We start from the raw sequence: 20,348 nt of genomic DNA on the forward strand, positions 1-20,348 counted from the left end.
ATCATTTCTTTCATGTTCAATCATCTTCCTGTCATCATCCATTTTTTTCTGTTCATGATCTATTTCTGTTTTCTTTCTTTCCAGTTTAGCCTTTATCTGATCAAGTTCCTCTCTCTCCATCTTTGCTTTTACTCTCATCTCTTCCATTTGTGTTTCAAAATCATTCCTTGTGTTCTCCAGATCTTTCCTCTCCTCATTCATGGCCCTTAAACTCTCCTCTAGTCTGTGCTGCTGTTGATTCATTTTAGTATTTTCAGTCTGTAACTCATTTTTTATTGCTTCCGTTTCATCTTTTTGTTTTTGTATTTCCTTCTGAAGAACCTCCAGTTCTTTCCATTTCTTCATCATGCCCTCTTTTTCTTTCTCTAATTCATCTCTCTGTCTCAGGAAATCATCCATTGATATTTTATTCATGTCTTCCTTTTCTCTGTGTTTTGTCATTTGCAGCTTCAGTTCATCTGCTTGTCTCTGTAAATCTTCTCTTTCTGTTTCAATGTCTTTTTTCTGTTTCAGTGTCTCTTTTTCCAGAAGATCTTTCTTGATCTCAATCTTTTGATTTTGCTCTGCTATGTCATCAACAGTCTTTTCCAGTTCACTCTTCTTCCTCTTAGTTTCTTCCATGGTATTGTCACACTGCTCCTTCATTAGTTTAAGGTGGGCCTCCCTTATGTCCAGTTTTTCTCGCTCCCTTCTGATCTCTTCTAAGATATTTGTCCGATTTTCAGCATCATTCTGCACCTCAGATTTTGTCTTGTAAACCAGTCTTCTCTCCCCTTGCAGTTGTTCTGCTTCAGTTTGGATCTCTTCTTGTTGTTCCACCAGCTTGGCTTTCATGATTTCCAGATCTTTCATTAATTTGTTAGTCATGTTCCTGTTTTCACCAATGTCTTGTTTTTCGCTTTGTATTTCATCTCTCAGTTGTGCAAGTTCTCTTTCCTGTTTTGCATTTGTCCTCATGTCCTCTTCTATTTGTTGTCTCTGAGCTTCTAATTCAATCCTTATCTTATCCATTTCACGTCTTTCTTTCTTCATCTCTCTTACACTTTGATCCAGTCTTTGCTGCTGCTCAGTAATATATTTCTCTCTCTGCTCCAGCTCATTCTTCTCCATTATCACTGTTTGTCTCATGGTCTCTATTTCATAATTTACCCTACTTATATCACCTTTCCATTTCTCAGTTTGTTCTCTCTCAGCGTGAAGCTCTCTCTTAATCTGTTTCAGTCTTTCTCTCTCTTTCTCTAGCTCTTCTAATTGGGATTCAATCTCTTCTTTCCGTTGTTCAGTCCAGATCTGCAGATCATCTTTTTTCTGCTTCATTTCTAACTTTTCATTGTCTATTTCATGTCGGATCTTCTCAAGCAACTCAAAGTCCTTATTATTTTTCTGTTTATGTAATTCTATATCAACCTGCATCACGTCAAGGGCATGTTGTCTCTTATTGGTTTCCTTAAGAACATTATCTAAATGTTCTTGTTCAATCTGAAGCTGAGCAGCAATTCCGCCTAATTCCATGTTTCTCCTCTCTACTTCCTCTCCCTTCCTCTGTATTATTAGCTCTTCTTCCTCAAGAGTTTTTTGCTTGTCTTGGATGATTTGCCTTTGTAGTTCAGTTGACTGAATCTGACTCTGTATCTCAGCTTGTATTTGTTCCACCTTGTCTCTTTCTTGTTCAAGTTCAAACCTCTGTTGTTCCAGATTTTCTCTCTCTTTCTTGTTTTCCTCCTTGATTTGATCATTCTGTCGCTGCTGGTTGAGTACCTCAGCCTGTCGTTCCTCAGTGTTTGATTTTTCCAAAAGAAGCTTTTTCTTCACAATCTCATTTTCATTCTGCTGGTTCTTTATCTCTGCTCTTAAAACTTCTAGTTTGTTTCTTAGAGTCATTAAGTTATTCTTTTCTTCCTCTGTTTCTTGTTTTTCACGAAGAAGTTCATCCTTCATCTCCTCAAGGGCCAGCCTCTCCTTTTGTATCTCCTCAATCTGGTCCATCATTTGGTTTTCAAGGTCTTTCTTTTCTTTGTCAATTTTTGTCTTATCCTTTTCGAGAATGGCTTTTGTTTTCTCAATTTCTTGCCTTTGTCTCTCCATCTCCTTCATCATCATATCAAGGTCCCTCATTTTCAATTCAGTCTCTTCAGACAAATATTTAATTTCTTCTCTTTCTTTGTCTATTTGTATTTTCATTTCTAGTATGTCTTTCATTTTGTCTGTCTGTCTCTGTATCTCAGTTTTAGTTTTTTCAAGGTCAGATTTAGCATCTTGAAGTTTTTGATTAGCCTTGTCTATTTCTTCTTTTTTTCTGTCCAGCTCAACCCTCGTTTGCGATAATTCTTCCATTTCTTTATCAATCTTTTCTTTGCTACTTTCAATGTCCTCTCTATTTTTTTGTAACTCACTGTGGAGTTTATCAGTTTCTTCCCTCTGTCTCTTTAATTGTCGGATTTCTTCCTCCACTCGTTGCTTTTCCCCCTCAATCTCCATCCAACATTTTTCCTGGTCCTCTTTCTCCTTTTTGATAACATTTTGGATCTCCTCGGATTCTGTCCTTATCTGTTCAAGTGCATTCTTCTCATCTTGTACATTTAATTTTTCATGTTTTAAATTTTGTAATTGCTTCTCCAGATCACTTTTCATATATTCAAGATCTTTCTTCTCTTGATCCATCCGCTTTTTGCTGATTTCAATCTGCTCTTTTTCTTTCTGTACTTCTTCAATCATCTTTCTGTATTCATTGTATTCTCTCTTCATTGTTTCACCCATTTCCATTAACTGCAGTCTCTCCTCTTCAATTTCTGCCTCCTTTTTTTCCAGATTGCTTTTAATCTCCAAGATTTCCTCTTTCATGAAAGTTTGCTCTTTGTTTTCAAGCTCACTTTCCTTTCTTTGCAATTCTCTTTGAAGTGTAACCAGTTTCTGTCTTTCTGAATGTACATTTTCCTTCTCTTTGTCAATCTCACCCCTTTCCTTTAGAATGTCCATCTTAATTTGCTCTAGAGCCTCTCTCTGACTTTGAATCTCTTGTTTTGCTGTCTCATCTTGTTCTCTCTGTTGTAAGGTTTTTCTTTCCAGGTCCTCTGTTTCCCTCACTAACTCTTCGATCTTAAGCTGCAAATGCATCTTTTCCATTTCATAATCATCCCTGTCATTTTTTAGTTGTGTCTTGTCATCTTGAACTTCTGCACTCATTATATTGAGATCTTTCTTCATGGTCTCCATTTCTGTGATGGTTTTCTCTATATCTTCTTTTTGCAATTGAAGTTTTAGACTGAGGTCTGTTAACCTATCTCTCTCTCGGTTTGCTTCCTGAATCAGCCTGTCAGAGATCCCTGACTTCTTCTGAAGCTCAGCACGGCCATCTTTAAGCTGATGAGTCTGTTTCCTCACATCTTCTTTCTCTTGTTCAATCAAATTTCTCTCTGTGTTGACCATCTGCTTCATTTCTTCCACTTGCTCTTTTTCTTTGGTTAATTCACTCATCATCTCTTGTAGTTTATCTTCCATTTTTGTGGCATCATGGAGGTTTTCAACTAACTTAGCCCTCTGATTTTCTAGTTCATTCCTCATTTTTTCTAGATTTTCCAGTTCTATCTTATTTGCCTTCATGGCAGCACTCATTTCATGCTTTTGTTGATTGATTTCAGCTTTTTCGTCTTCTAACCGATCCCTCTCCATGATCAAAGCGTGTCTTGAAGATTCATAATCATCTCTCTGTCTTTGTAGTTCCCCTCTGAAGAGCTCAAACTCTTGCTTCTCTTGCCTTAAATTGTCCTTTTCTTTTTCTATATCTTCTCTCTTTCTCAGTATTTGCATATTGATCTTTTCAAGTGTGTCTTTCTTCTTCTCTATTTCTTCAATGATCCAACCCTTCTCCTCCAACTCATGTTTTTGCTTCTCCAGTATTTGCTGTCTCCTCTTTACCTCAGAAGTAATGCCTTCTAGTTCAGACTGTTTCTTTGCATGCAGTGTTTTCATTTCTTCCATGGTTTGCTGCAAGCTTTGTATATCTCTGTTGAGCTGTTCCAGTTGACTCTGGTTTCTCAAGAGTTCTTCAGTGACCCTTTCAGGTTCTTGCTTGTTCTCCCTTGTGTCCATAGCCTTTTCCATTTTGTCTTTAGCTATTTCTACCTCAACCAGCTCTCTCTTGGTCTCCACATCCTCCTTTTCTCTTTTTATCTCATCCTTCAACTGCTCCAGTTCTTCTCTTTCTTTCTGCAGCATTTCTCTCATGCTTTCTTTCTCTTGTTGCTTCTCTACAAGTTCTGCCCTCATCTTCTCCAATTCATTCTTGTCTCCTCTGGTGGTTTCTATCTCTGCTCTAAGGCTTCCTAGATTTTCCCGTATTTTTCCAATATCTTGAATGAGCCTCTGGATCTCAGACTTAAAGTTTTCCTTATCATCTTTCTCTGCCTTACTTTCATCCATCCTGCTCTCCATGTAAACTTTCAGATTTCTCACCATTTCCCTGATTTTCACGACCTCTAAAATCAATCTTTGGATGTCAGCATTGGTATTTTCTTCATCTTCTAGATGTGCAGTTCTCTCCACCAATCGTTCAAAATCCTCTCTTGCACTTTGAACATCATTCCTGAGTATTTCCAGCTCTTGCCTCTCTCTGTTGATTTCCTCTCTGGCCTTTGCTATCTCAGTCTTCATTTTATCTATATCATCCCTCTTTCTGATCACTTGTCTCATCTTCTGATCCAGATCTTTCTTTTCCAGGACTATCTCAGACCTTAGGACTTCCAGTTCTCTCTTTTCATGTGTCATTTGGAGCTCAGCTTTCATTTGCTCTAGTTGAGCTCTTTCATCTTGAATATCTTGTTTTTGGAATTTTATCTCCTCTAATTCTTTATGTAGATTTGATTTATTTCGTTCCATATCATCTTTTTCTTGGTTCAGCTGCTTTCTGCTTTTCTCAGTCAATGCCTTCTCATCCAAAAGCTCTTGCCTCAGCTGTTCCACATTGTTGATGTCCTTCTTTTGTGTCTCCACCAGGCGCTGCTGCTCTAACAGTTCATCTCTTTCTCTCTCTAGGTCATGTTTTTGTTTTAAGATCTCCATGCTCATTAGATCAAGACTATCTCTCTCTTTCTGCAGGTCTGCCCGTGTGATCTCACTCTCCTCGGATTGTCTTTTGAAATCTTCCTGGGTTTTCTTCAGATCCATCCTTTCCTTTGTAATCATCTCTTTCTCTACAGCAGCAGATTGTTTCTGTCTTTCTATGTCAGCTTGCATTTTATCCAGGGTGTCAGTTTTCATTTTGGTCTCCTCTGCAAATTGTTGCCTCTCTTTTTCTAATTCTTCTGCAGCCCTCTGCTCTTCTTTCTGAACTTCTAACTTTAATTTCTCAATATCCTCTCTCTTCTTTTGCAGCTCATCTTGCTCATTTTCAAAAGCTTTTCTTTGAATTTGGAGGTCTCTATCCAACTCAGCTCTATTTTGTTTCAGATTCTCCATGTCAGCCTTTTCTTTTTTCATTTTGTTTTTCATGTCATCCATTTCTTTTTGTTTATTTTGCAGTTCTGCTCTCATTTGATTTAGTTCATTCTCTTTGTGTTGTATTCTTTCCCTCTCATCTTCAAAATGGGCTATTTGTCTCAAGTTATCTGTATTCACCTGCTTAAGAATGTCTTTCTCTCTCTTTAAGTCTGTTCTTTGTCTATCTAGTTCTTCCATGGCTTGGCTTATCTCTGTCTTGGTTTTCTCCAGTTCAGATCTTTCTTCTTGAAGCAAGTCTTTGGCAGACTGAATTTCTTTTCTTTGCTTCTCTGTCTCATCCAAGAGCTCTTTCATTAGTTGGTTGTCTGTAGGAAGAGCACTGGTGTCTGATTGTCTTTTATACTGGACTCCCATATCCTTCTCCCTCTGTCTTTCATTGTTTGTCTTCTCAGATCGTTTCTCCATGTCTTCAGCTTGACTTTGAAGGTCAATTTTCATCTTCTCTAGTTCTTCTTTCTTACATTCAATGGTTTGTTTCTCAACTTTGAGATTATTCAATTCTCTCTCCATATCCATTTTCTGTCTCTCCATTTGATCCAAATCTTTGGTCAGCAGCTCTCTGTCTTTTTCAACCAGATCTTTTTCCTCAAGTAACTTGAGTCTCAGTTGTTCATGTGTCTCTTTCTGTATGTTTAGACTGACCATATCCATCTCCATATTTCTCTTCTGTGCCATAATTTCCACTCTTTCTCTTCCTAGGTCGGTCATTTCTGTCTTTGTGAATTCCATTAGATCATCAACCTCTCGCTGTAATTGATCAATGTCAGTTTGTCTCTGGTCCAGCTGACTCATTTCCATCATGATGATGTTCCTCATTTCATCCATTTCATGTTGTTGTTTTAAAATGACTTCCTGCAGCTGCGCAAATTCACTTTCTCTGTGAGAAAGTCTTTCATTCTCATTTTCAATGATCTTCACTTGTTTTGAGATGTTCACCCTCATTTCTTCAAGAGTGTCCCTCTCTCTCTGCATCTCTGCTATTGTCATTTCATTTTTTTCCTGCTGTTCTGCAAGATGTTTGTTGGCTTTAGCAATTTCTGTTTTGATTTTCTCTAAATCAGACTTCTCCAATTCAGATTCATTTGCTTGCTTTTTATCAACATTCATTAATTTTTGTTGCAGATCTTCCACGTCTCTCTTCAGCAGTTGTCTGTCATTTTCCAGTAATTCATTTTCAGTCAATAATACCTTCATTTGGATCTCAGTATCTTCAGACTTCTTTTTCAGTTCAGTCATCATGTCCTGTTTTTCCCTGATCATTGCAGCTCTTTCACCGTCAATGTCTCTCTTTTCCTTTTCCATTTCACTGTGTTGTTTATAAATCTCTTCTTGCAGCCGCTCTAGTTCATCTTGTTTGAGTCTTATTTTCTCTTTTTCTTTTTCAATATCATCTGTTTGTTTGGAGATGTTCACTCTCATTTGCTCAAGATTGTATTTCTCTCTTTGTAGATCTGCCAATGTAGACTCATTTGCAACTTTAATTTCATCTGTGATCTCATTATTTATCCTTGTATCTTCAGCAAGATGAACAATATCTTCTCTCTCTTTTTGAAGTACTTCAGCCATCTTTTCCAAACCCTGTCTATCATTTTCTGTTTCTTCTTTTAGCTTTCTGATATCATCAGCTTCTCTTTGTAGCTCATTCTTCATCTGTTCTAACTTGTTCTTCTCATCTTCATACACTTGTTTCTGAAGTATCATAATCTTTAAGTCTTCATCCAAATTCTTTCTGCTTTGGTCTACATCATCTCTTTCTTTGTCCATTTGCCGTTTCTGTTCTTCCATCTCTTCTTTATCTTTATCTAGTTGTGTTCTCTCATTCTTCATTATTTCCATAAACTCATTCAGTTGTGTCTGTTGTTTGTCAAGCTCAGATTGTCTCAGGTCAAGCTGACTTCTGTCCTTCATTATAATGTGTCTGTCATTGTCTATTTCCTGTTTCAGATTCTGAATTTCAGTTTGCATCTGCTCAAATTCATATTGTTTTTGTCTGATTTGTTCCTTTTGATGTTTAATGTCATGAGTTTGTCTTGTGATGTTCTCATTCATCTCATCTAGGGTGTCTCTCTCTTTTTGTATCTCTGCCAGTTTGATTCTTTGCTTTTCTCTTTGTTTTTCAAGATCTCCCTTGGCTCTTGAATGTTCACTTATTGTTTTCTCCAGATCATGTTTTTCCTTCTCAAGCATGTCTCTATCAGATTGAATGGCTTTAGTTTTCTTTTCAATATCTGTCTTCATTTCATCCAAGACCATGTCTTTTATTTTTGTCTCCTCGATGAGATTGTTGATTTGTTCTCTCTCTTTCTGGAGTTGAACGGTCATTTCCTCCAGCCTTTGTTTTTCATGTTGTGTCTCTAGTTTGATTTTCTCAATCTCATTTTCTTGTCTTTGCAGGTCAGTTTTCATCTGTTTAATCGATTCTTTCTCGTTCTCAAAATCTTCTCTCTCATGTTTCAGACTCTCTGAATCTCTATCTACATTCATTATTTTTTGTTGGAGATCTTCCATGTCTCTCTTCAGCAGTTGTCTGTCATTGTCCAGTAATTCCTTTTCAGTCAATACTGCCTTCATTTGGATCTCAATATCTTCAGACTTCGGTTTCAGTTCAGTCATCATGTCCTGTTTTTCCCTGATCATTGCAGCTCTTTCACCATCAATGTCTCTCTTTTCCTTTTCCATTTCACTCTGTTGTTTATAAATCTCTTCTTGCAGTCGCTCTAGTTCATCTTGTTTGAGTCTTATTTTCTCTTTTTCTCTTTCAATATCATCTGTTTGTTTGGAGATGTTTACTCTCATTTGCTCAAGATTGTATTTCTCTCTGTGTAGATCTGCCAATGTAGACTCATTTGCAACTTTGCTTTCATCCATGATCTCATTCTTTCTCCTTATATCTTCAGAGAGATTTATAATATCTTCTCTCTCTTTCTGAAGTTCTTCAGCCATCTTTTCCAAACCCTGTCTATCATTTTCTGTTTCTTCTTTGAGCTTTCTGATGTCATCAGCTTCTCTTTGTAGCTCAATCTTCATCTGTTCTAACTTGTTCTTCTCATCTTCATACACTTGTTTCTGAAGTATCCTCATCTTTAAGTCTTCTTCCAAATTTTTTCTGCTTTGGTCTACATCATCTCTTTCTTTCTCCGTTTGTCTTTTCTGTTCTTCCATCTCTTCTTTATCTTTATCTAGTTGTGTTCTCTCATTCTTCATTATTTCCATAAACTCATTCACTTGAGTCTGTTGTTTGTCAAGCTCAGATTGTCTCAGGTCAAGCTGACTTCTGTCCTTCATTATAATGTGTCTGTCATTGTCTATTTCCTGTTTCAGATTCTGAATTTCACTTTGCATTTCCTTGAATTCCTGTTGTTGTTGTCTGATTTGTTCCTTTTGATGTTTAATATAATGTGTTTGTCTTGTGATGTTCTCATTCATCTCATCTAGGGTGTCTCTCTCTTTCTGGAGTTGAGTGGTCATTGCCTCCAGCCTTTGTCTTCCATGTTGTGTCTCTAGTTTGATCTTCTCAATCTCATGTGCTTCTCGTTGCAGGTCAGTTTTCATCTCTTTCATTGATTCTTTTTCATTCTCAAAATATTCTCTTTCAAGTTTCAGACTCTCTGAATCTCTATCTACATTCATTATTTTTTGTTGGAGATCTTCCATGTCTCTCTTCAGCAGTTGTCTGTCATTGTCCAGTAATTCTTTTTCAGTCAATACTGCCTTCATTTGGATCTCAATATCTTCAGACTTCTTTTTCAGTTCAGTTATCATGTCCTGTTTTTCCCTGATCATTGCAGCTCTTTCACCGTCAATGTCTCTCTTTTCCTTTTCCATTTCACTTTGTTGTTTATGAATCTCTTCTTGCAGTCGCTCTAGTTCATCTTGTTCAAGTCTTATTTTCTCCTTTTCTTTTTCAATACCATCTGTTTGTTTGGAGATGTTTACTCTCATTTGCTCAAGATTGTATTTCTCTCTTTGTAGATCTGCCAATGTAGACTCATTTGCAACTTTCATTTCATCCATGATCTCATTCTTTCTCCTTATATCTTCAGAGAGATTAACAATATCTTCTCTCTCTTTCTGAAGTACTTCAGCCATCTTTTCCAAACCCTGTCTATCATTTTCTGTTTCTTCTTTTAGATTTCTGATGTCATCAGCTTCTCTTTGTAGCTCAATCTTCATCTGTTCTAACTTGATCTTCTCATCTTCATACACTTGTTTCTGAAGTATCATCATCTTTAAGTCTTCATCCAAATTCTTTCTGCTTTGGTCTACATCATCTCTTTCTTTCTCCGTTTGGCGTTTCTGTTCTTCCATCTCTTCTTTATCTTTATCTAGTTGTGTTCTCTCATTCTTCATTATTTCCATAAACTCATTCAGTTGTGTCTGTTGTTTGTCAAGCTCAGATTGTCTCAGGTCAAGCTGACTTCTGTCCTTCATTATAATGTGTCTGTCATTGTCTATTTCCTGTTTCAGATTCTGAATTTCACTTTGCATCTCCTTGAATTCCTGTTGTTGTTGTCTGATTTGTTCCTTTTGCTGTTTAATATCATGCATTTGTCTTGTGATGTTCTCGTTCATCTCATCTAGTGTGTCTCTCTCTCTTTGGAGTTGAACGGTCATTGCCTCCAGCCTTTGTCTTCCATGTTGTGTCTCTAGTTTGATCTTCTCAATCTCATGTGCTTCGCGTTGCAGGTCAGTTTTCATCTCTTTCATTGATTCTTTTTCATTCTCAAAAGATTCTCTCTGAAGTTTCAGACTCTCTGAATCTCTATCTACATTCATTATTTTTTGTTGGAGATCTTCCATGTCTCTCTTCAGCAGTTGTCTGTCATTGTCCAGTAATTCTTTTTCAGTCAATACTGCCTTCATTTGGATCTCAGTATCTTCAGACTTCTTTTTCAGTTCAGTCATCATGTCCTGTTTTTCCCTGATCATTGCAGCTCTTTCACCGTCAATGTCTCTCTTTTCCTTTTCCATTTCACTTTGTTGTTTATGAATCTCTTCTTGCAGTCGCTCTAGTTCATCTTGTTTGAGTCTTATTTTCTCTTTTTCTTTTTCAATATCATCTGTTTGTTTGGAGATGTTCACTCTCATTTGCTCAAGACTGTATTTATCTCTTTGTAGATCTGCCAATGTAGACTCATTTGCAACTTTCATTTCATCTGTGATCTCATTCTTTCTCCTTGTATCTTCAGCAAGATGAACAATATCTTCTCTCTCTTTTTGAAGTACTTCAGCCATCTTTTCCAAACCCTGTCTATCATTTTCTGTTTCTTCTTTGAGCTTTCTGATGTCATCAGCTTCTCTTTGCAGCTCATTCTTCATCTGTTCTAACTTGTTCTTCTCATCTTCATACACTTGTTTCTGAAGTATCCTCATCTTTAAGTCTTCATCCAAATTCTTTCTGCTTTGGTCTACATCATCTCTTTCTTTCTCCGTTTGCCGTTTCTGTTCTTCCATCTCTTCTTTATCTTTATCTAGTTGTCTTCTCTCATTCTTCATTATTTCCATAAACTCATTCAGTTGTGTCTGTTGTTTGTCAAGCTCAGATTGTCTCAGGTCAAGCTGACTTCTGTCCTTCATTATAATGTGTCTGTCATTGTCTATTTCCTGTTTCAGATTCTGAATTTCACTTTGCATTTCCTTGAATTCCTGTTGTTGTTGTCTGATTTGTTCCTTTTGATGTTTAATATCATGTGTTTGTCTTGTGATGTTCTCATTCATCTCATCTAGGGTGTCTCTCTCTTTCTGGAGTTGAGTGGTCATTGCCTCCAGCCTTTGTCTTCCATGTTGTGTCTCTAGTTTGATCTTCTCAATCTCATGTGCTTCGCGTTGCAGGTCAGTTTTCATCTCTTTCACTGATTCTTTTTCATTCTCAAAATATTCTCTCTCAAGTTTCAGACTCTCTGAATCTCTATCTACACTCATTATTTTTTGTTGGAGAGCTTCCATGTCTCTCTTCAGCAGTTGTCTGTCATTGTCCAGTAATTCTTTTTCAGTCAATACTGCCTTCATTTGGATCTCAGTATCTTCAGACTTCTTTTTCAGTTCAGTCATCATGTCCTGTTTTTCCCTGATCATTGCAGCTCTTTCACCGTCAATGTCTCTCTTTTCCTTTTCCATTTCAATTAGTTTTTTATGAATCTCTTCTTGCAGTCGCTCTAGTTCATCTTGTTTGAGTCTTATTTTCTCTTTTTCTTTTTCAATATCATCTGTTTGTTTGGAGATGTTCACTCTCATTTGCTCAAGATTGTATTTCTCTCTTTGTAGATCTGCCAATGTAGACTCATTTGCAACTTTCATTTCATCTGTGATCTCATTCTTTCTCCTTGTATCTTCAGCAAGATGAACAATATCTTCTCTCTCTTTTTGAAGTACTTCAGCCATCTTTTCCAAACCCTGTCTATCATTTTCTGTTTCTTCTTTTAGATTTCTGATGTCATCAGCTTCTCTTTGTAGCTCATTCTTCATCTGTTCTAACTTGATCTTCTCATCTTCATACACTTGTTTCTGAAGTATCATCATCTTTAAGTCTTCATCCAAATTATTTCTGCTTTGGTCTACATTATCTCTTTCTTTCTCCATTTGCCGTTTCTGTTCTTCCATCTCTTCTTTATCTTTATCTAGTTGTCGTCTCTCATTCTTCATTATTTCCATAAACTCATTCAGTTGTGTCTGTTGTTTGTCAAGCTCAGATTGTCTCAGGTCAAGCTGACTTCTGTCCTTCATTATAATGTGTCTGTCATTGTCTATTTCCTGTTTCAGATTCTGAATTTCAGTTTGCATCTGCTCAAATTCATATTGTTTTTGTCTGATTTGTTCCTTTTGATGTTTAATGTCATGAGTTTGTCTTGTGATGTTCTCATTCATCTCATCTAGGGTGTCTCTCTCTTTTTGTATCTCTGCCAGTTTGATTCTTTGCTTTTCTCTTTGTTTTTCAAGATCTTCCTTGGCTCTTGAATGTTCACTTATTGTTTTCTCCAGATGATGTTTTTCCTTCTCAAGCATGTCTCTATCAGATTCAATGGCTTTAGTTTTCTTTTCAATATCTGTCTTAATTTCATCCAAGACCATGTCTTTTATTTTTGTCTCCTCCATGAGATTGTTGATTTGTTCTCTCTCTTTCTGGAGTTGAACGGTCATTTCCTCTAGCCTTTGTTTTTCATGTTGTGTCTCTAGTTTGATTTTCTCAATCTCATTTGCTTGTCTTTGCAGGTCAGTTTTTATCTCTTTCATTGATTCTTTTTCATTCTCAAAAGATTCTCTCTCAAGTTTCAGACTCTCTGAATCTCTATCTACATTCATTATTTTTTGTTGGAGAGCTTCAATGTCTCTCTTCAGCAGTTGTCTGTCATTGTCCAGTAATTCTTTTTCAGTCAATACTGCCTTCGTTTGGATCTCAATATCTTCAGACTTCTTTTTCAGTTCAGTCATCATGTCCTGTTTTTCCCTGATCATTGCAGCTCTTTCACCGTCAATGTCTCTCTTTTCCTTTTCCATTTCACTTTGTTGTTTATGAATCTCTTCTTGCAGCCGCTCTAGTTCATCTTGTTTGAGTCTTATTTTCTCTTTTTCTTTTTCAATATCATCTGTTTGTTTGGAGATGTTCACTCTCATTTGCTCAAGATTGTATTTCTCTCTTTGTAGATCTGCCAATGTAGACTCATTTGCAACTTTGCTTTTATCCATGATCTCATATTTTCTCCTTGTATCTTCAGAGAGATTAATAATATCTTCTCTCTCTTTCTGAAGTTCTTCAGCCATCTTTTCCAAACCCTGTCTATCATTTTCTGTTTCTTCTTTTAGCTTTCTGATGTCATCAGCTTCTCTTTGTAGCTCAATCTTCATCTGTTCTAACTTATTCTTCTCATCTTCATACACTTGTTTCTGAAGTATCCTCATCTTTAAGTCTTCATCCAAATTATTTCTGCTTTGGTCTACATCATCTCTTTCTTTCTCCGTTTGGCGTTTCTGTTCTTCCATCTCTTCTTTATCTTTATCTAGTTGTGTTCTCTCATTCTTCATTATTTCCATAAACTCATTCACTTGAGTCTGTTGTTTGTCAAGCTCAGATTGTCTCAGGTCAAGCTGACTTCTGTCCTTCATTATAATGTGTCTGTCATTGTCTATTTCCTGTTTCAGATTCTGAATTTCAGTTTGCATCTCCTTGAATTCATGTTGTTGTTGTCTGATTTGTTCCTTTTGCTGTTTAATGTCATGAATTTGTATTGTGATGTTCTCGTTCATCTCATCTAGGCTGTCTCTCTCTTTCTGGAGTTGAATGGTCATTGCCTCCAGCCTTTGTCTTCCATGTTGTGTCTCTAGTTTGATTCTCTCAATCTCATGTGCTTCTCGTTGCAGGTCAGTTTTCATCTGTTTCATCGATTCTTTCTCATTCTCAAAATTTTCTTTCTCATGTTTCAGACTCTCTGAATCTCTATCTACATTCATTATTTTTCGTTGGAGATCTTCCATGTCTCTCTTCAGCAGTTGTCTGTCATTGTCCAGTAATTCATTTTCAGTCAATACTGCCTTCATTTGGATCTCAATATCTTCAGACTTCTTTTTCAGTTCAGTCATCATGTCCTGTTTTTCCCTGATCAGTGCAGCTCTTTCACCGTCAATGTCTCTCTTTTCCATTTCACTTTGTTGTTTATGAATCTCTTCTTGCAGCCGCTCTAGTTCATCTTGTTTGAGTCTTATTTTCTCTTTTTCTTTTTCAATATCATCTGTTTGTTTGGAGATGTTCACTCTCATTTGCTCAAGATTGTATTTCTCTCTTTGAAGATCTGCCAATGTAGACTCATTTGCAATTTTCATTTCATCCATGATCACATTCTTTCTCCTTGTATCTTCAGTAAGACGAACAATATCTCTTCTGTCTTTCTGAAGTTCTTCAGCCATCTTTTCCAAATCCTGTCTTTCATTTTGTGTTTCTTCTTTTATCTTTCTGATGGCATTAGCTTCTATTTGCAGCCCTATCTTCATCTGTTGTACATCCTTCTTCTCATCTTGAATAGCTTGTTTTTGATATCTGAGCTCTTTTATCTCCCTCTCTAAAGCTTCTTTTTTTTCATCCACCTCAGCCTCGCATGTTTTCAACATTTGGGTCCTTTCCTCAACTAATTCTCTTCCATTATTCAGTTCCACCTTTAAGAACTCAAGTTCGACCTCCATTTGGTGTTTTTGTTCTATCATTTCAGACTTCTCTTTCTCAAGATTAGCCTTTTCTTCTGTTGCAAAATCAATGAATTCATTTACTTTTCTCTGTCTTTGGTCTATTTCAATTCTCTTTTCTTCAAGTCTATCTTTTTCCATTGTGAGAGCTTTCCTTGTGTCTTCCGTTTCATCTTGCTGTCTATAAATCAGAGCTTGGATTTGATCAAGTTCAATCCCTCTCAGTCTCATTTGTTCCTTCTCATTTACAATGTCATCCTGTTGCTCTGAAATATTGTCTCTCAGTAGAAGAAGCATGTCTCTTTCTGTCTGTATTTCTGCAAGTGTGATCTTGTTCTTTTCTCTTTCTTCAGCAAGCTGGTTTTCAAGATCCTCCTTCGCAGTTGCTATATCTGTCACAGTTTTCTTCAGCTCAAACAAAGCCATTTCCTGCATCTGTTTATTAGACTCATTTGCTTTCATTTGCCTTTCTATTTCCCGATCCCTGTTTTCTAAACCCACTTTTTGCTTGTCAAGTTCCTTAGCAAGGATGTCAGCATTGTCTCTCTCTTTCTTAAGTTGGGTTGTTGCTTCCTCAAGCTTTTGTCTTTCATTTTGTGTCTCTAGTTTTATCCTTTCAATATTTTCAGCTTCTCTTTTTAGCTCAGCTTTCATCTGCTCAACTTTGTCCTTCTCATCCTCAAGCATTTGTTTCTGAAGTTTGTTATTTTCCAAGTCTTTAACTACATCAAGCTTTGTTTGTTCCAAATCATCCATTTCTGTTTTTATCCTTTTTCTGCTCTTGTCAATTCCTTCCTTTTCATCATACACCTTCTTTCTTAGCAGCTCCAACTTTTCACTTTCCTTTTTCAGTTCTTCCCTCAAATTTACCTCCACTTGCTGTTTTTGATTCATTATTTCTGCTCTTTCTCTCTTAATATCATACCTCTCATTTTCTAGATCATCTCTTTGTTTTGTTATGTTCATTCTCAAGTGCTCAAGAACGTCCTTCTCTTTCTGTATCTCAGCCAATGTTATCGTATTTAGTCTTTTCTGAGATTCAAGTTGGTTCTCAAGATCTTCCTTGGCTCTGTCTATCTCTGTCTTAGTTTTCTCCAGGTCAAACTTTTCCTTTTCAAAAGTGTCTCTATCAGATTTAAATGTTTGTTTTTCTTTTCTTAGACTTGCTTCCTCTTCTCTGATCCTGGCAACAGAAGTCTCTATATCCTCCTTTTCTTTTTGAAGTTTGATTGCCATTTCCTCAGTGTTCTGCCTTAGTTTTGCAATATTTTCAGTTTCTTGTTGGAGCTCAGCTTTCATCATATGCAATTCCTGCTTTTCTTTGCCAATCATTTGTTTATGATCATTTAAGGTCTTAAATTCCTCAGCTAAGATGGTTCTCTTTTCTTTCAGATCCTCTAGATCTCTGTGCAGTATTTTCTTGCTGTTTTCAATAGATTCTTTTTCTCTGAGAACTTTTTGTTTCATCAGCTCCACTGTTTCACTTTCCCTCTTCAGTTCTATATGCATGTTATTCACTCTTAGTCTTTCCTCCATTATATCAGTCCTCTCTTTCTTGAGTGTGTCCATAACATCATCTAATTCTCTCTTTTGCTTTTCCATTTCAGCCTGTCTTTCAATGAGCTGACTCTTCTCTTTGATGATAATATCCTGAATCTCTTCTGTTTCTTTCTGTTGTGCATTCAATTTTGTCATACGTATATTCAGTTCATTTTCCTGGTGTCTTAAACTGTCTTTCTGTTTTTTAATTTCATGTTCCTCTCGTGAGATGTTCATCTTCATTTGCTCAAGAGAATTTCTCTGCATATCCATCTCTGACATATCAATGTTGTTCTTTTTTCTCATTTCAGCAAGATCTTCTTTTGCTCTAGCTATCTCTGTTTTGCTCTTCTCCACTTCAGACTTCTGCTTTTCTATCATATCTTTTTCGCTCTCAATGGCTTGCTTTTGTTTTTCTAGCTCAAGGCGCATCCTCTCCAGAGTTTCTTTCCTGTCATTTCCCTCATGTTGAATTCGGTCTGCCATATCTTTTATACTCTGTTTTTCATCCATCACCTCTTTCTTCATTCTCTCAATATTTTCAGTTTCTCTCTGAAGCTCAGCTCTCACTTGCTGTATCTCTTTCTCAAAGCATTGCCTCTTAAACTGAAAGTTTTCAAATTCTCTTTGCAGTTTTGCTTTATCTTTTTCCATGTCTTCCTTATCAATTTCCAAAGATTTCATGTGGCTTTCAAATAATTCCTTTTGTTCAGTTATTTTTTTATTTTGGAGCTCCACATGTTCATAGTTTGTCCTCAATTCTTCTCTCAAATTCTCCATTTCCTGTCTCGCTTCATCCAGATCTGCCATTTCTCTATTACTTGCAGTCTTTACATATTCCATTTTTCCTTGTGAAACTTCCCATTGTTGTTCTTGTTCAGCTTGTATCTGCTCAACTTGCACCTTTTCCATCCTTAAACTGCTCTTCAACTCATCCATTTGTTTTTGTTTGTATTCGATCTCTGCTTCTTTTTGCTTTAGTTCCTTTTCTCTCAGCCTTAAATATTCTTTATCACTTTCCACAATGCACCTTTCTTTTGATGTGGTTTCACTCATCTGCTTAAGATTTTCTCTTTCTTTCAGCATCTCTGCCAGTCTTATAATGTTCTGTTCTTTTTGCTGAGCAAATTCGTCTTTGAGATCGTTGAGCCCAGACTTTTCCTGTTCTAGTGCGTCTCTCTCAGAATTAACCTTTTGCTTCTCTTTTTCAATCTCCATTTGCATCTCATCCAGAGTTTTTGACCTTTTTTCAATCTCTTCAACTAGACTATCAGTGCATCGTCTTTCTTTTTGAATTTGAGCTTTCATGTCTTTTACATTTTGCATGTCATTTTGAACAGATTGTCTTAGATTTTCAATGGCACCTGCTTCTTTTTGCAGATCAGCCTTCATGTCCTTCAATATCTCAAATGCTTTTTCCTGCTTTTCTATATCAGCTTGCATTTGGTCCAGGTCCTCCCTCTTTCTTTTTGTCTCCTCTGCGAGACTCACAATGGCATCTCTCTCTTTCTGGAGCTGTGCTGTAGTGTCTATAAGTGTCTGTCTTTCAGCTAGTGTATCTTGTTTTAGCTTCTCAGTATCTTCAGCTACTGTTTGCAGCACAGATTTAATCTGTTCTAACTTGTGATGTTCGCCTGCAATACCCTGTCTTTGCAGTTTTATTTCCTCTCTCTGTCTTTCCAAATCGATTTTCTTTTGCTCCAGATCTTCTGTATCTCTCATTAAAGTTATTCTGCAGTCCTCAATAAGTCGCTTCTCATTTACTACCTCTTCTTTCACAAGCACTACCATTTCAAGTTCCCTGTTTAATGCATTTGTCATGTTGCTCTCCATCTGCTGCTTCTGTTCCATTATAGCTACCCTCTCTCTGTCAAGATTGTCTTTTTCATTTTGTGTGAACTGTATGATATCATCCACCTGTTTTAGCTTTTCGGCTGTTTCATCTTGGCTTTTCTGAAGTTCACTTTTTTGCATGAAAACTATATTCTGGATATCCTGCATGTCTTTTTGTTGTCTGTTAAAATCATCCTGCATTTGCTGCAGTTCGATTTCTCTTTTCTTTATGTTCCCCTTCTCATTCTCAATATCAGCTTTTTGTTGAGAAACGAGTTCATTCATCCTCTCAAGAGTGTCTCTCTCCACTTTGATCTCCTTCAATGTCAGCTCATTCTTCTCTCTCAGGTTTTCTAGCGCTTTCTTTTCTCCCTCTACCTCTGCTTGTATTTGTTGCATGTCACATATTTTCTTCTCTAGTTCCTCCCTGTCTTTTTTAAGATGCACTGTCAATTTCTCCATATTCTGTCTTTCTTCCTGCACGTCCTGTTTTACCCGCTCAATATCACCAGATTCTCTTTGCAGCTCAAACTTCATGCTCTGTAATGTTCTCTTTTCGTCCTCTATCATTTTTCTTTGAGCTTCTATGTCCTCTAGTTCTCTAGCTAAAGTGTCTTTTAGATCAGTCTCCATGGTTTGCTTTTGTTTTTCTATATCGTGTCTAATGTGATTAAGGACATCTCTCGCTTTTTCTAATTCTGTTCTTATCATGTCTTCTTTTTCTCTGCTTTCTGCTAGCTCAGCCTGTAGGTCATCCCATCCTTTCTGTATTTCTAGCTTTGTCTTTTCCAGCTCATCTTTTGTTCGTTCCAGCTCCTGTTTTTGCAGCTCTAATTGTAACTCCATGTCTGCTGTGGTTCTTGTTGCAGTTTGCAGTGTGGTTTCTTTGAGCGAAAGTTCATCCTCGCTCAGTTGTATTTCCGCCAGTTGTCTCTCTATTGTACTTTTTTGTGCAAGTATGTCTTCTTTGAAATACTCCAGAGCTTGTCGCTCTTTATCCAGCTCCTCCTTGGCCAGGATAATATTTCGTCTTTCTTCCTGCATGTCCTGTTTTACCCGCTCAATATCACCAGATTCTCTTTGCAGCTCAAACTTCATGCTCTGTAATTTTCTCTTTTCGTCCTCTATCATTTTTATTTGAGCTTCTATGTCCTCTAGTTCTCTAGGAAAAGTGTCTTTTAGATCAGCCTCCATCGTTTGCTTTTGTTTTTCTATATCCTGTCTAATGTGATTAAGGACATCTCTCGCTTTTTCTAATTCTGTTCTTATCATGTCTTCTTTTTCTCTGCTTTCTGCTAGCTCAGCCTGCAGGTCATCCCATCCTTTCTGTATTTCTAACTTTGTCTTTTCCAGCTCATCTTTTGTCCATTCCAGCTCCTGTTTTTGCAGCTCTAATTGTAACTCCATGTCTGCTGTGGTTTTTGTCGTAGTTTGCATTGTGGCTTCTTTGAGTGAAAGTTCATCCTCGCTCAATTTTATTTCTGCCAGTTGTCTCTCCATTGTACTTTTTTGTGCAAGCAAGTCTTCTTTGAAAAACTCTAGAGCTTGTCGCTCTTTATCCAGCTCTTCCATGGTCAGGATAATCTCATAATTTCTTGTGTCATCCATCACATCAGTTTGAACTTGAACATCAATGTGTTGAATCTCCATCATTCTTGTTATTTCCAATTCATTTTTCTCTCTTTGTAGATTTATTTCCATATTGTCCAGTTCTTGTTTTCGTTGATTCAGCTGCTGCTTCTCTTTACATATTGTATCTAAACCTCTTTGGTTTTCTTCTCTCTCTGATTGCAGCAGTCTTTCCCTATTTTGTAGACTCACTTTTTTCTTTTCCATCTCTTTTTCCTCCTCTTGCAGTCTGGACATCCTCTCTTCAGCTTCATTTTTCACTGTTTGCACATCCTCCCTTGCCTTCAGTAGTTCCTGTTTCTCTTTTAAAATTATTTCTTTATAATGTTCCAGTTTTTGTCTTTCTTTCTGAATTTCACTTACACTGAGTTCAAAGTCTTCTGTCATAAATATTTCAATGGCACCTGGTTCTTCTGTTTTTGAACACTCTGGGCTCTCAGTTGCAATGATGACTTGTTGAACCTGGAATAAAAGTTCCTTGTTTGCATTTGCATCTCTTTGTTCTAATGTTCTTTAGATATACAGTATACAGTTATGCTAGGTACAGTTCAAAATATTTTTCAAAATCTGGGAAAAGAAATGTTCCGAAATGTTCTTCAAACTTGCTTTGAAGTCAACATGAAATCAAAATGTCCCCTTTTTATTTGTATGATTCATTGTGAGGTCTTCGTCTACTTTCT

At 36.8% G+C, this 20,348-nt stretch overlaps 1 protein-coding gene across 1 annotated transcript in view; it reads right to left on the reverse strand.

Moving 5' to 3' along the window:
- The window catches only part of LOC307163424 (uncharacterized protein), a 45,534-nt gene that overhangs the window by 17,925 nt on the left and 7,261 nt on the right, over positions 1-20,348 (reverse strand). Inside the window, exon 5 of the mRNA XM_079879447.1 lies at positions 1-20,130. This exon is cut by the window's left edge and continues 17,925 nt beyond it. Within this exon, the coding sequence (XP_079735573.1) occupies positions 1-20,130 (20,130 nt within the window). The remainder of the gene's footprint in view (positions 20,131-20,348) is intronic.

This window comes from Squalius cephalus (assembly GCF_949319135.1).
Source record: "Squalius cephalus genome assembly, chromosome: 8".
In the NCBI taxonomy this organism is placed as follows: domain Eukaryota; kingdom Metazoa; phylum Chordata; class Actinopteri; order Cypriniformes; family Leuciscidae; genus Squalius; species Squalius cephalus.